The sequence below is a fragment of the Nicotiana tomentosiformis genome, chromosome 4, assembly GCF_000390325.3.
Source record: "Nicotiana tomentosiformis chromosome 4, ASM39032v3, whole genome shotgun sequence".
In the NCBI taxonomy this organism is placed as follows: Eukaryota; Viridiplantae; Streptophyta; class Magnoliopsida; order Solanales; family Solanaceae; genus Nicotiana; species Nicotiana tomentosiformis.
Window position 1 is genome coordinate 21,490,317 of NC_090815.1, and position 13,366 is coordinate 21,503,682.

The following is a 13,366-nucleotide window of genomic DNA, read 5'->3' on the forward strand; positions in this document are numbered from 1 at the left end:
TTTCATATGCTTAATTTTTGTTTAAATTAATTAATTATTAAAAGAAATTGTTCTCCTCCCAAATTCATCTTATAATAAATATACTCTCCTTCCGAAGGCACATAAGAAAATGTCCTCCTTTCTTGTGGATCGAGCCGAACGCCTCGACAGGATAGATGCATCTATGGATCGCGCCGTACATCCCTCGGCAGTGTACACGACACTCTGGATCGGGCCGTACGTCCTCGGCAGAAATCGTGCTTAATAATAATAATTACACGATACTTTAATAATTTATTTCATCTTGCGAAGCTAATTAATAAATTGGAAAATCCTTGGAAGTTAATGAATTATTATTCTTGCTTGTTTAGGAATTAATTGTTACTCCTGTAAATGAGATTTAATTGATAAATTGGAATTTATTTGAATTGAAGGAATTTAATTAATATATTGAGAATTGTTACATTTGAAGGAATTTAATTATTTCCGCTGATTAAATAAATTATTGTAAATCCTGTAAATCATGCTGATTTAAATATTCTAATTTTATTTCAATTATTATTGACCCATAGTGAGTGTCAAGGTCGGCCATCTCGTCTCTACCACTTCGAGATTAGGCTTGATACTTACTGGGTACACGTTGTTTACGTACTCATACTACACTTGCTGTACTTTTTGTGCAGGATCTGAGACAGGTACTAGTGGAGGACCTATCATCACATACCTACGTCATCCCAAGGCATAGTGGTGAGCTGCCTTTCTGAGCCGTTCTGCAGCTACCAGTGTCTCTTCTGATATTTATATTCTGTCTATTTTATTTCAGACAGTATTTGGAGTTTTGTATAATCTACTAGATGCTCATGCACTTGTGACACCGGGTCTTGGAACACACATTGGTAGAAGTTGGTATTTTATTATTTTCTTGGAATAAAAGTTTAACCAATATACGATTGACTTATTAGTTGGCTTGCCTAGCTGTAGTGTTAGGCGCCACCTAAACAGCTCTCGCTTCTCTCTACTTTCTCTCTCTAGAGAACGATAGTGAATTTACCGTGCTCAACCATTGAAAATGGCCAGAGGAAGGTCGGCGAAGAATCAAAATAACAAGACGGCAATGTCCATTGAGGCTATAGCCAAAAGGATTGGTGTAACAGATGCATGCAAGGAGGGCGAAGGAAACGAAGAGGAATCAGACTGGCCAACCTTGCCAAATCGGAGGAGTGGATCTAATACACCACTCTCCGGTGCAATTATCACTGGAATTATGCAAACGAGCAGTAATCAGAACAAAAGAACTCCTCAATCAGTGGTTTCAGCACATGTAAGTGGTGAACTTCCACAGAAGGACCACAAGGCACAAGAAAATGACAAGGTGACAGAAATACAGAAGGTACTGGAGGAACCACAGGTGAAGGGACCTGAGAATAAGACATGGGCAAATCTAGTGGGTAATAACCGTTTCGGATTGAGAGGCATGAATCTCAGCTTTGTGGCTCCAATAATGCAAAATGAGGAAACTATAGTGGAATTATTGAAAAATGAGGTGGAGAAGGAAACAGAGAAATGGAGGAATGCTATAATAGTATATGTAGTAGGAACCACACCTACGATCAGAGCTCTGGAAAGGTTTGTTGCTAGCCAATGGAATTTTTTGTCAAAACCTATGATATTCTACCATAATGAAGGATATTTTGTTATAAAATTCACTAATATGGATGATAGAGATGCGATTCTGTATTCTAGACCTCATACTATTGGCAATAAACCTATAATCACAAAAGGCGGGGCACTTGACTTTAATTTCAAGGATGAAAATTTAAAACTATTCCACTGTGGGTCACTTTGCCAAATCTCCCATTGAATTGCTGGAGTGCTGATTCTCTGAGTAGGATTGGGAGTGGGCTAGGGGCACCTTTGTACGTAGATGAGTGTACATCTAAAATGGAAAGGATATCATATGCTCGAATACTTGTAGAAATAGATGTAACAGTGCCACTTCCTGTAGCTGTCAAGGTGCAGGACCCAAATGGAAGGAAATTTAGTCAAAGGGTGGATTATATGTGGAAACCAGAATACTGTGAAACATGTTTGATGATTGCGCATTGCTATAAAGAGATAAGGCAGTAGGAAAATTCAAAAACTGTGAGGATCAATATGCAGAAGAAAGTGTGGCAAGTCAAAGGGGCAACATGTCAAATGTAGGGAAAAGAGAAAGATATAGAGAAAGCAAACACTAAAGAGGGAAAGCAAGCAGAAACATATAGCAATGAAGGATGGCAGGAAGTTAAAGGAAAATCAACAGCAAAAATAACACATGTAATTGATGATGGAAGTATGAGCATAACAAATGGCGTTACTGTCCTCAACAAGCAGAATGAGCACCAGCAGCAATCAGATCAAGTAAGACCAGTTAAGAGAGGTCAATGTAGTAGGAATGGGAACACTGAGGTAGTGCAAACTCTGTTTACTCAGATATGAAAATAGTAGCTTGGAATATTAGAGGCCTCAATAAGAGTTTCAAGCAAAATGAGTTAAGTAGATTTATTATTACAAATAAAATAAGCCTAATGGCTATAGTAGAGTATAAAGTTACTGAAGTAAAAGGAAAGCAGATAATGAAGAAGATTGCAGCAGGTTGGAGTTGGGCTACCAACTATGATGGAAATGGCAAAGGAAGGATATGGGTAATATGGGATCCTAACATCATTCAATTTAGTAAAATGTGGAAGAGCAATCAACTGATACATGGAAAGGTGACTATTGGTGCAGGCAGTATACAGTTCTACTTTACAGCAGTATATGGCTTACATACTATTGAAGATAGGAAAATCTTATAGCATGAACTAGAAGGGATTCATAATGGAACTGATGGGGCATGGATTGCAATGGGAGACTATAATGCAATATTGGGAGTTGAAGACACGAAACGTGACAACCCAGTGCAAGAAGTGGAAATAAGGGACTTTAGGGATTTCATGTTGAACAATAACATGAATGAACTAAAATATATAGGGAGGAAATACACATGAACAAACAACCATATGTGGAGCAAATACATAGATCCATAGTCAATACATAATGGATGACTACAATGAAACAAATGGAAGTGATAGTGATGGATCCTTTCATATCTAATCACACTCCTCTGAGTATTCATTTTGATGAAACAGGACAGGGGGGTCCAAAGCCATACAGATTCTATAATTATGTAGCTGAAAATCCAGAGTTCTTAAAAGTGGTGGAGAAGGCATGGAGTACATCTAATAAGTGGCAAGGAATGGAGAAAGTGTGATAGAAACTTAAACTGGTAAAATATGAATTGAAGAAGTTGCATACTGAGGAGTTCAAAGGGGTTAGAGAGAAAGTCCAAATAATTAGAAGGCAACTACAAGAGACACAAGAGAAAATGCAGGATCCAGATCACCAAACATCTCTGTTTGATACTGAGAAGGAGCTGAGAGGTAAATTAGAAAAATGGGGAGTGATAGAGAAAAGTATTATGAGGCAAAAATCAAGAACACAATAGTTAAAGCTTGGGAATTCAAATAGTGCATACTTCTATGCATGTCTGAAGAATAGAACTTCTATGAATAGTATCAAATCTCTTATGAATCAAGATGGCAAGCTGCTGCAAAATGAACAAGAGGTGAAGGAGGAAGTAGTGGGATTTTATAAAGAACTACTGGGGAATGCTGCTGAACAAATGCCTATGATTAATCGAGAAATAATGAGAAATGGTCCAATGCTGACAAGAGAACAACAATTGAAGCTAATAGAGCCAATCACCACAGAGGAACTTTGCATTGCAATGAAGAACATAGACGAAAATAAAGCCCCAGGATGTGATGGTTTCAATATTTTTTTCTTTAAGAAAGCATGGTCGATTATATGGGAAGATGTGATTAATGTAACAAAATATTTCTTTGCCACTGAGGAGATATATAAGCCAATCAACTGCACTGTTGTGACTTTTATCCCAAAGGTTAAAAATCCAAGTTCAATTAAAGAGTACAAACCAATCTCTTATTGTACTGTGTTGTATAAGGTAATATCAAAGGTGCTCACTACAAGGATGCAAATGGTTATGGATAGCCTTATTGATGTAAGTCAGGCTGCCTTTGTGCCAGGAAGGATTATCTCTGATAACATTATACTAAGCCATGAATTAGTGAAGGGATATTGGAGGAAGGGGATAACTCCAAGATGTATGATTAAACTAGACATGCAAAAAGCTTATGATTCATTAGAATGATGTTTTCTGAAGCAGATTCTGATGACAATGAATTTTCCTACCAGATTTGTGCAATGGATTATGAAATGTCTTACTATTGTGTCTTATTCTATCCAGATAAATGGCAGGCCTACAAGTCCTTTCCCAGCAAGAAAAGGGCTAAGACAGGGGGATCCACTGTCTCCATTCCTATTTGTCTTAGCCATGGATTACCTAAGCAGGTTGCTAAGAACACTGAAGAACCAGCCAGATCTCAATTACCATCCAAGATGTAAGAAATTACAAATTATCCAATTGGGGTTTGCTGATGATCTATTGTTGTTCTGTATAGGAGATAAAGTATCTATCCAAATGCTCTATAACTGTTTCATGGAGTTCTCTAGGGTGTCAGGTTTGAAAGAAAATAAGAGCAAGCGCTCTATATATTTTGGTGGTGTGAGCTTAGCAGTGCAACATATTGTTATGGATAAACTTAGTTTCTCAAAAGGAGAACTGCCTATAAGATATCTAGGAGTCCCACTAAGCACAAAAAGGATGTCAATCATACAGTTCCAACCATTGTTAGATAGGATGATTGGCAGAATAACATCATGGACTGCAAAGTTTCTTTCATATACTGGTCGACTTCAATTGATCAAGAGTGTCATGTTATCAATCCAAATTTACTGGTCCCAAATATTTGTCTTCCCAAAGAAGGTGATCCATCTCATAGAATCGATATGCAGAAAGCTCTTATGGTCTGGGGGTGTTGATATGTCAAAAAGAGCTTCAGTTGCATGGGACAAATTGTGTCAACCAAAAGCTACTGAGGGATGGAACTTGCTAGACATAGCATTGTGGAACAAGGCTTCCATATGTAAACTGTTATGGAATTTAGCTCAAAAAAAGGAGAGGTTATGGGTACAGTGGATTCATATTTTCTATGGGAAAGGCAGAGATATAAGACATATTGAGCCCAAGCAAGCTTCATGGCTGGTGAAAAAGATATTGAAGGCAAAGCAATACATGTTAGATGCTGGTGTTAACATGACAGAGATATTTGAGAAGGAGTACATAACCATCAATAGCATATACAAGCAGTTAAGAAGTGAACAACAGAAGATGCCTTGGAGGAAACTGGTATGCAATAATGGTGGAATGCCAAAATGGACTTTCATTCTATATTTGGCTATCCTGGGCAAGCTGAATACAAGAGACAAACTAGCAAGATGGGGGGGGGGGGGGTGACTAATGAGCCATTGTATCCTCTGTGCAATATAGAAGAGGAAAGCATTGAGCACCTATTTTTCAAATGCACTTTTGCAGCATCAATATGGAGGAAACTACTGCAATGGATGGGTATCAATAGGCAAGCTATGAAGTGGTGTCAAGAAGTAGAATGTGCATACAGTAATGCAAAAGGCAGATCAGCAAATGCTGAGATATATAGAATAGCTCTAGCGGGTTGTGTCTACTATGTGTGGCAGGAACGAAATCACATAATTTTCAGAGCTCAGCAAAGTCAAGTATGGATAATGATAAAGCAAATTATACAAATGATATGGGGAAGGGGCTATATGATGCCAAGAATAAGAAGAAGTCTTGAAGAGTTAAACTTCTATCCATGAGCAAAAGATGAAGTACTGGCAGCACATACAATTGATACAAAATGGACTGATAGTCAGTAGGTAGTATAGGGAGTTTTTTTGGTGATACTAAGGCCTGGGAAGATGTCCAGACTTAGTGATTTTTGTTTGAGCTGTAACTTTCGTGCTTTGGTAATAAAATATGATAATTACCAAAAAGAAAAGTTGTATTTGGTTGTATTTTATTTATAGTTGTATTTTTTTTAATATTGTATGAAAGTTGAAAATTAGTTGTATAATGTATGAGTCGTTATATAAAATTTATATTTAATTTATAAATACTATCTTTTTACATAAAGTTGTTGATATATACATCAAAATTGTATTAAGCGAGGACGTTTTGATTGGAATTTCAGAGACGAAAAAGAACACACCACATACAAAATATATACAAAAGACATTGTATGAAATTTGTATGAAAATTATATTTAAATTGTATGATATTTTAGTTGTATTTAACTGGGTAAGAATGATGTGTGAAAGTTGTAGATAAGTTATAAATAAACTATATAAAATTAATTGTATAAAATTTATTTTTAGTATGTGCATTGTTATAGATATATCAAATTTGTATTAAATTTGTACGAAATTTATTTTTAATGTGTATGTTGTTGTACCATATATTATTTTATTCTTACTCGATTTGTTAAAGAAAGAAAAGTAGGGAATGAATTCCAAATTGACTCATATGCACTGATTCATATAAATTCAAATTGACTCACGTGCACTGATTCATGTTTGTTTAAACTGAAAAACTTGAATATTATAGCAGCAATAGTGACTGATAATGGTAATTCATAAGTAACTGATATGATTGCACATGCTAAATTAACTACGGCGAAGGGCCAAATATACCCCTGTACTTTCTAAAATGGTCTAAGAATACACCTCGTTATACTATTGGGTTATCTATACCCCTGCAGTCATACGTTGGGTTCAAATATACCCCTCATTTAAACGGAGGGACACGTGTCATCGTCTTGTTGCTCAATTCTAAATATCTCCTAATTAATTAAAAAGAAGCATTACCCATACCCGAAAAGCAATTTTATTTTTGTAAAAACTGAAAAAAATAAATATTTTTTACTAAAAGCTGAAAAAACAAAAATATTATTTTCCCAGTTTTTACAAAAAAACTGCTTTAAAAAAACTAAAAAATATTTTCTAAAACAATATTTTTGTAAAAACTGAAAATAAACTGCAAAGCAATTTTCTAAAGCAATTAAAATTGGAAAAACTAATTTTTTTTTACCTAAAAACTAAAAAAAAAAGAAAATATTTATTTTTTCAGTTCTTACAAAAACATTGCTTTAGAAAATTGCTTTTAATTTTTTTAGTTTTTATAAAAACAATTCTTTAGAAATTATTTATCAGTTTTTTTTAAAGCAATATTTTTCTAAAAACTGGAAAAAAATATTTTAAATTTTTTCAGTTTTTAGTAAAAAAACATTCAGTTTTTTCCAGTTTTTACAAAAACATTGCTTTAGAAAATTGCTTTTCAGTTTTTACAAAAATATTATTTTAGAAAATATTTTTCAGATTTTTTGAAAGCAGTTTTTTTCAGTTTTTAGTAAAAACAAATTCAGTTTTTTCTAGTTTTTACAAAAAAAAAATATTGCTTTAGAAAATTATTTTTCGGGTATGGGTAATAATTTTTTTTAATTAATTAGGAGATATTTAAAATTGACCAACAGGACGATAACACATATCCCTCCGTTTAAATGAGGGGTATATTTGAACTCAAAGTATGACCGCAGGGGTATAGAAAACCCAATAGTATAACGAGGGGTATTCTTAGACCATTTTCGAAAGTAAATGGGTATATTTGGCCCTTTTCCGAATTAACTATTAGCGTAATTGTTTTTTTTTTTAAAAAGAAAAATTGGAGTTGCGCTACAATATTGTCACGGCCCAATTTCACCTATAGGTCGTGATGGCGCCCAATACTACAGTTAGACAAGCCAACTAGTAATTAAAATCCATATTAAATTCTTTAAAAATTAACCGAGTAATTAAACTCTTCTTACTTGCAGGAATTTAGACACTATGAAATAAATTAGTAAATTAAAATAACCAAGAAAAATAAGAAAATCTTAATTCTACCAATGTGTGTGCCAAGATCTGGTGTCACAAGTGTATGGGCATATAGTAGATTATACAAAACTTTATATATTGTCTGAAATAAAATAGACAGAATACAAATACAAGAAGAGGCACTGGTAGCTGCAGAACGGCTCAGAAAAGCAGCTCACCACTACGCCTCTCGATAACGTGGGTGTGCGATGATAGGTCCTCCACTAGTGCCTATCTCAGATCCTGCACAAAAAGTGCAGCAAGTGTAGCATGAGTACGTAAACAACGTGTACCCAGTAAGTATCAAGCCTAATCTCGAAGAGGTAGAGACAAGATGACCGACTTTGACACTCACTAAGGGTCAATAATAATAATTAAAATAAAAATAGAATATCTAAATCAACATGTTTCACAGAGTTAACAATAATTTTATTTAACCAGCAGAAATAATTAAATTCATTCAAATGCAACAATTTCCAATCTATTAATTAAATTCACAAACTGCAATTTAAAATATCAAGGTATCGTGTAATTATTATTATTATTAGGCACGATTTCTGCCGAGGTCGTACGGCCCGATCCAGAGTGTCGTGTACACTGCCGAGGGACGCGCAGCACAATCTATAGATGCATCTATATTTCCGAGGCGTTCGGCCCGCTCCACAAGAAAGGAGGACATTTTCTTATATACCTCCGGAAGGAGAGTATATTTATTATAGGATTAATTCGAGAGGATGAACAATTTTTTTTAACAATAAATTAATTTAAACAGAAAATTAAGTATATGAGATTTTCATCTTTTACTAACTTTCCTTAACAATTCACAATATATTTCAAATAATTTATTGAAATAAAGAATACAATTTACATACATAATTCATGATTTCAGTCCTAATCTATCCGGAATTTAGCATAAATAGTAGCTATATACAGACTCTCTTCACCTCGTGTGTACGTAGCCCCCACAATTATCAACAATTATTAATTTAATTACCTATGGGGTAAATTCCCCCTCACAAGATTAGACAAGAGACTTACCTCAACTTGCTCCAATTTAATCCACTAGAATGCCTTTTCCTCGATTATCCAACTCTGTATGGCTTGAATCTAGCTAAAATAATTCGATACAATCACTAAAATTTATAGAAATCAATTTCATAAGCAAATAATACATTTTTCAATAAAAATCCGAAATTAACTCAAAAATCGTCCGTGGGGCCCACGTCTCGGAATCCGGCGAAAGTTACGAAATATGAACGCCTATTCAACTACGAGTCTATCCATACTAAAATTACTAAATTCCGATAACAATTCGGCCCTCAAATCCTCAAATCTATCCAAGAGGGTTTTTAAACTTTTTCAACTTAATTCACCAATTAAGTGATAAAAACAGTGATGGATTCAGGTAATTTAATCAATATTGAGTTAAGAACACTTACCCCATTATTTTCTCTGAAAATCTCCCAAACATCGCCTCAATCCAAGCTCAAAATCATAACTTAAACTCTCTGCCCAGTGATTTCTTCGACGCGATCGCGAACTTCCTCACGCGATCGCGAAGCACAATTTCAGCACTGCCAAAATTAACTCTACGCGATCGCAAATTGTCTCATGCGATCGCGAAGGACTGGCTCCGCAAACCTACACGGTCGCGAACCTTCTCACGCGATCGCGAAGGATTAAGCGCCTGTAGACCAACTCTTCCCTTCGTTCCTCTTCGCGAACGCGGCCTTAGCCACGCGTTCACATAGCATAGCTTGCTCAAACCTACGTGATCGCGGACGTTCCCACGCGATCGCATAGAACAAATTTCCAGCTTCCCAATTAAGCCTATGCGGTTGCAACCCCATTCACGCGATTGCGTAGAATAAAGTCACCTCTGCCTAAATTACCCTGCGCGATCGTAGACTGACTTACACGGTCGCGTATAAGGAAATCAGAATAAAATACCAGCAGCTATCACAAATTCCCCAAAGGCCAAAAATGATCTGTTAGACGTCCGAAACTCACCCGAGCCCCTCAAGACCTCAACCAATTATACCAACAAGTCCTAAAATATCATACGAACTTAGTCAAAACCTCAAATCACATGAAACAATGCTAAAACCACGAATCATACTCCAATTCAAGATTAATGAAATTTAAAATTTCCAACTTCTACATTCGATATCGAAACCTATTAAATCAAGTCCGATTGACCTCAAATTTTGCACATAAGTCATAAATGAGATAACGGAGCTATAAAAATTTCGGAAGTAGATTCCGACTCCGGTATCAAAAAGTCAACTCCCTGGTCAAATTTCCAAACATAAATTCCTATTTTAGCCATTTCAAGCCTAATTTTACTACGGACTTCCAAATAAAATTCCGAATAAGCTTCTAAGTCCAAAATCACCATACAGAGCTATTGGAACCGTCAAATCCCGATTCCAGGGTCATTTTCTCAAAATGTTGACTGAAGTCAAACTTAGCATTTTAAGGCCAACTTAAGGAATCAAGTGTTCCGATTTCAACCTGGACACTTCCAAATCCCGAACCAACCATCCTCGTAACTCATAAATTAATAAAAGCACATACGGGGAGTTTTATTTAGGGGAACGGGGTTCTAAAAGTCAAAATGACCGGTTGGGTCATTACATTCTCCACCTCTTAAATAAATGTCCGTCCTCGAACGAGTTTTAAAATTGCACCAGAAGTGCTGAATAAGTGTGGATATGTGCTCCGCATGCCTTCCTCGGCCTCCCAAGTCGCTTCCTCGACTTGTTGGCCCCTCCACTGGACTTTTACTGTAGAAATCCTCTTGGACCTCAACTGGCGAACCTGTTTATCAACAATGGCAATTGGTTCCTCTTCATAACCCAAGCTATTATCTAGCTGAATTATGTTAAAGTCTAACACATGTGACGGGTCGGCATGATACTTCCGGAGCATAGATACATAGAAACCCGGATAAACTCCTGATAGACCGGGAGGCAAGGCAAGCTCGTAAGCAACCTCTCCAACTCGTCTCAACACCTTAAATGGGCCTATAAACCTTGGGCTCAACTTGCCCTTTTTCCCAAATCTCATGATTCCCTTCATCGGCGAAACCTTCAAGAGAACTTTTTCACCCATCATAAATGATAAATCACGCGCTTTCTGATCCGCGTAACTCTTATGTCTGAACTGCGCTGTACGAAGTCGCTCCTGAATCAAATTTACCTTTTCCAAGGCATCCTTCACCAAGTCAGTACCATATAACTTAGACTCACCAGGCTCAAATCATCTGATGGGCAAACTACATCGCCGACCATATAAAGCCTCAAATGGAGCCATCTCGATATTGGATTGGTAACTGTTATTATAAGCAAACTCGACCAAAGGCAAGAAATAATCCCACTGGCCTCCAAAGTCAATCACACATGCCCTGAGCATATCCTCCAAAATTTGAATTGTCCACTCTGACTGCCCGTTGATCTGCGGATGAAAGGCTGTGCTAAGCTCTACACGGGTCCCCAATTCACTCTATACTGCTCTCCAAAAATGTGAAGTAAACTGAGGGCCTCTATCTGATATGATAGAAATTGGCACACCGTGCAACCGAACTATCTCCTGAATATAAATCTGAGCCAACCTCTCTGAAGTATACGTAGTCATAATAGGAATAAAGTGTGTCGACTTGGTCAACCTGTCGACAGTGACCCAAACTGTATCAAACTTCCACAAGGTCCACAACAACCCAACTACAAAGTCCATAGTGATGCGTTCCCATTTCCACTCTGGTATAGTCATCTGCTGAAGTAGGCCATGTGGCCTCTGGTGCTCATATTTAACATGCTGGCAATTTAGACACCTGGCTACATACTCAACTATGTCCTTTTTCATTCGTCGCCACCAATAATGCTACCTCAAGTCACGATACATCTTCGTAGCACCTGGATGAATAGAATACTGAGAACTGTGTGCCTCTTCTAGAATCTTTTTCCTCAATCCATCCACATCAGGAACACATAGACGATCCTGGAGTCGCAGAACACCATCCGCTCCAATAGTAACTTCCTCGACACTACCCCGTAGTACCATTTCTGGAAGAACTATTAAGTGTGGATCATCGTACTGGCGAGCCTTGATCTGTTCAAATAGTGAAGATTGAGCTACAACACATGCAAGAACTCGACTGGGCTCTGAAATATTCAATCTGACAAGTTGGTTAGCCAAGGATTGAATATCCAAAGCTAATAGCCTCTCATCTGCTGCAATAAAAGCCAAACTACCCATATTCTCCGCCTTTCTACTTAAGGCATCTGCAACTACATTTGCTTTGCCCGGATGATACAAGATAGTGATATCATAATCTTTCAGTAATTCCAGCCATATATGGTGCGTCAAATTTAGGTCCCTCTGCTTGAACAAATGCTGCAAACTATGATGATCAGTGTAAACCTCACAAGACACCCCATAAAGGTAATGCCTCCAAATCTTAAGAGCGTGAACAATCGCAGCTAACTCCAAATCATGTATCGTATAATTCTTCTCGTAGGGCTTCAGCTGACGTGAAGCATATGCAATAACTCGCCTTTCCTGCATCAATACACAACCCAAGCCAACGCGTGAAGCGTCACAATACACTGTATACATCCCCGAATCGGAAGGCAACACTAACACTGGTGTTGTAGTCAATGTTGTCTTGAGCTTCTGAAAGCTCACCTCACAATCATTGGACCATCGGAACGGAGCACCCTTCTGGGTTAATTTGGTCAAAGGTGGCGCAATAGATGAAAAACCTTCCACGAACCGACGATAATAACCTGCTAAACCCCAGAAAACTCCTGATCTCAGTAGCCGAAGTGGGACGATGCCAATTCTGAACTGTCTCAATCTTTTTGGGATCAACCTTAATACCCTCGCCCGATACAATATGCCCCAAAAATGCTACAGACTCTAGCCAGAATTCACATTTGGAGAACTTAGTATACAAATTTTGTTCCTGCAGCGTCTGAAGCGTTACTCTCATGTGCTGCTCGTGCTCTTCCTTGTTGTGCGAGTAAATCAAAATATCATCAGTGAAGACAATGACAAACGAATCAATATATGGTCTGAATACCCTGTTCATCAAATCCATAAACGCTGCCGGGGCGTTATTTAAACCGAAGGACATCACCAGAAACTCATAATGACCATATCTAGTCCTGAAAGCAGTCTTCGGAATATCCGAATCCCGAATCTTCAACTGATGGTATCCCGACCTCAAGTCAATCTTAGAGAACACCCTAGCACCCTGCAACTGGTCAAATAGATCATCAATATGCGGCACCCGGTACTTGTTCTTAATAGTGACCAGTGACTTTGTTCAATTGATGATAATCAATATATATTCACATTGTTCCATCATTCTTCTTCACAAATAATATCGGTGCACCCCAAGGCGATACACTCGGTCTGACGAACCCTTTGGCTAGTAACTCCTCAAGTTGTTCTT

General features: G+C 37.2%; 2 protein-coding genes across 2 annotated transcripts in view; both read right to left on the reverse strand.

Annotated features, from left to right (window-relative positions):
• Positions 1 to 13,366, reverse strand: part of LOC104107399 (defensin J1-2-like) — a 142,191-nt gene that overhangs the window by 25,150 nt on the left and 103,675 nt on the right. The gene's annotated exons all lie outside the window — the stretch shown is intronic.
• On the reverse strand, positions 11,791 to 12,165 carry LOC138909352 (uncharacterized). Its single transcript, XM_070200546.1, has one exon. The coding sequence runs from the start codon at positions 12,163 to 12,165 to the stop codon at positions 11,791 to 11,793; it is 375 nt and encodes a 124-aa protein (XP_070056647.1).

Coding starts and splice junctions, on each gene's coding strand:
- LOC138909352 (XM_070200546.1), bottom strand. CDS start 12,165: ATGGGTAGTTTGGCTTTTATTGCAGCAGATGAGAGGCTATTAGCTTTG.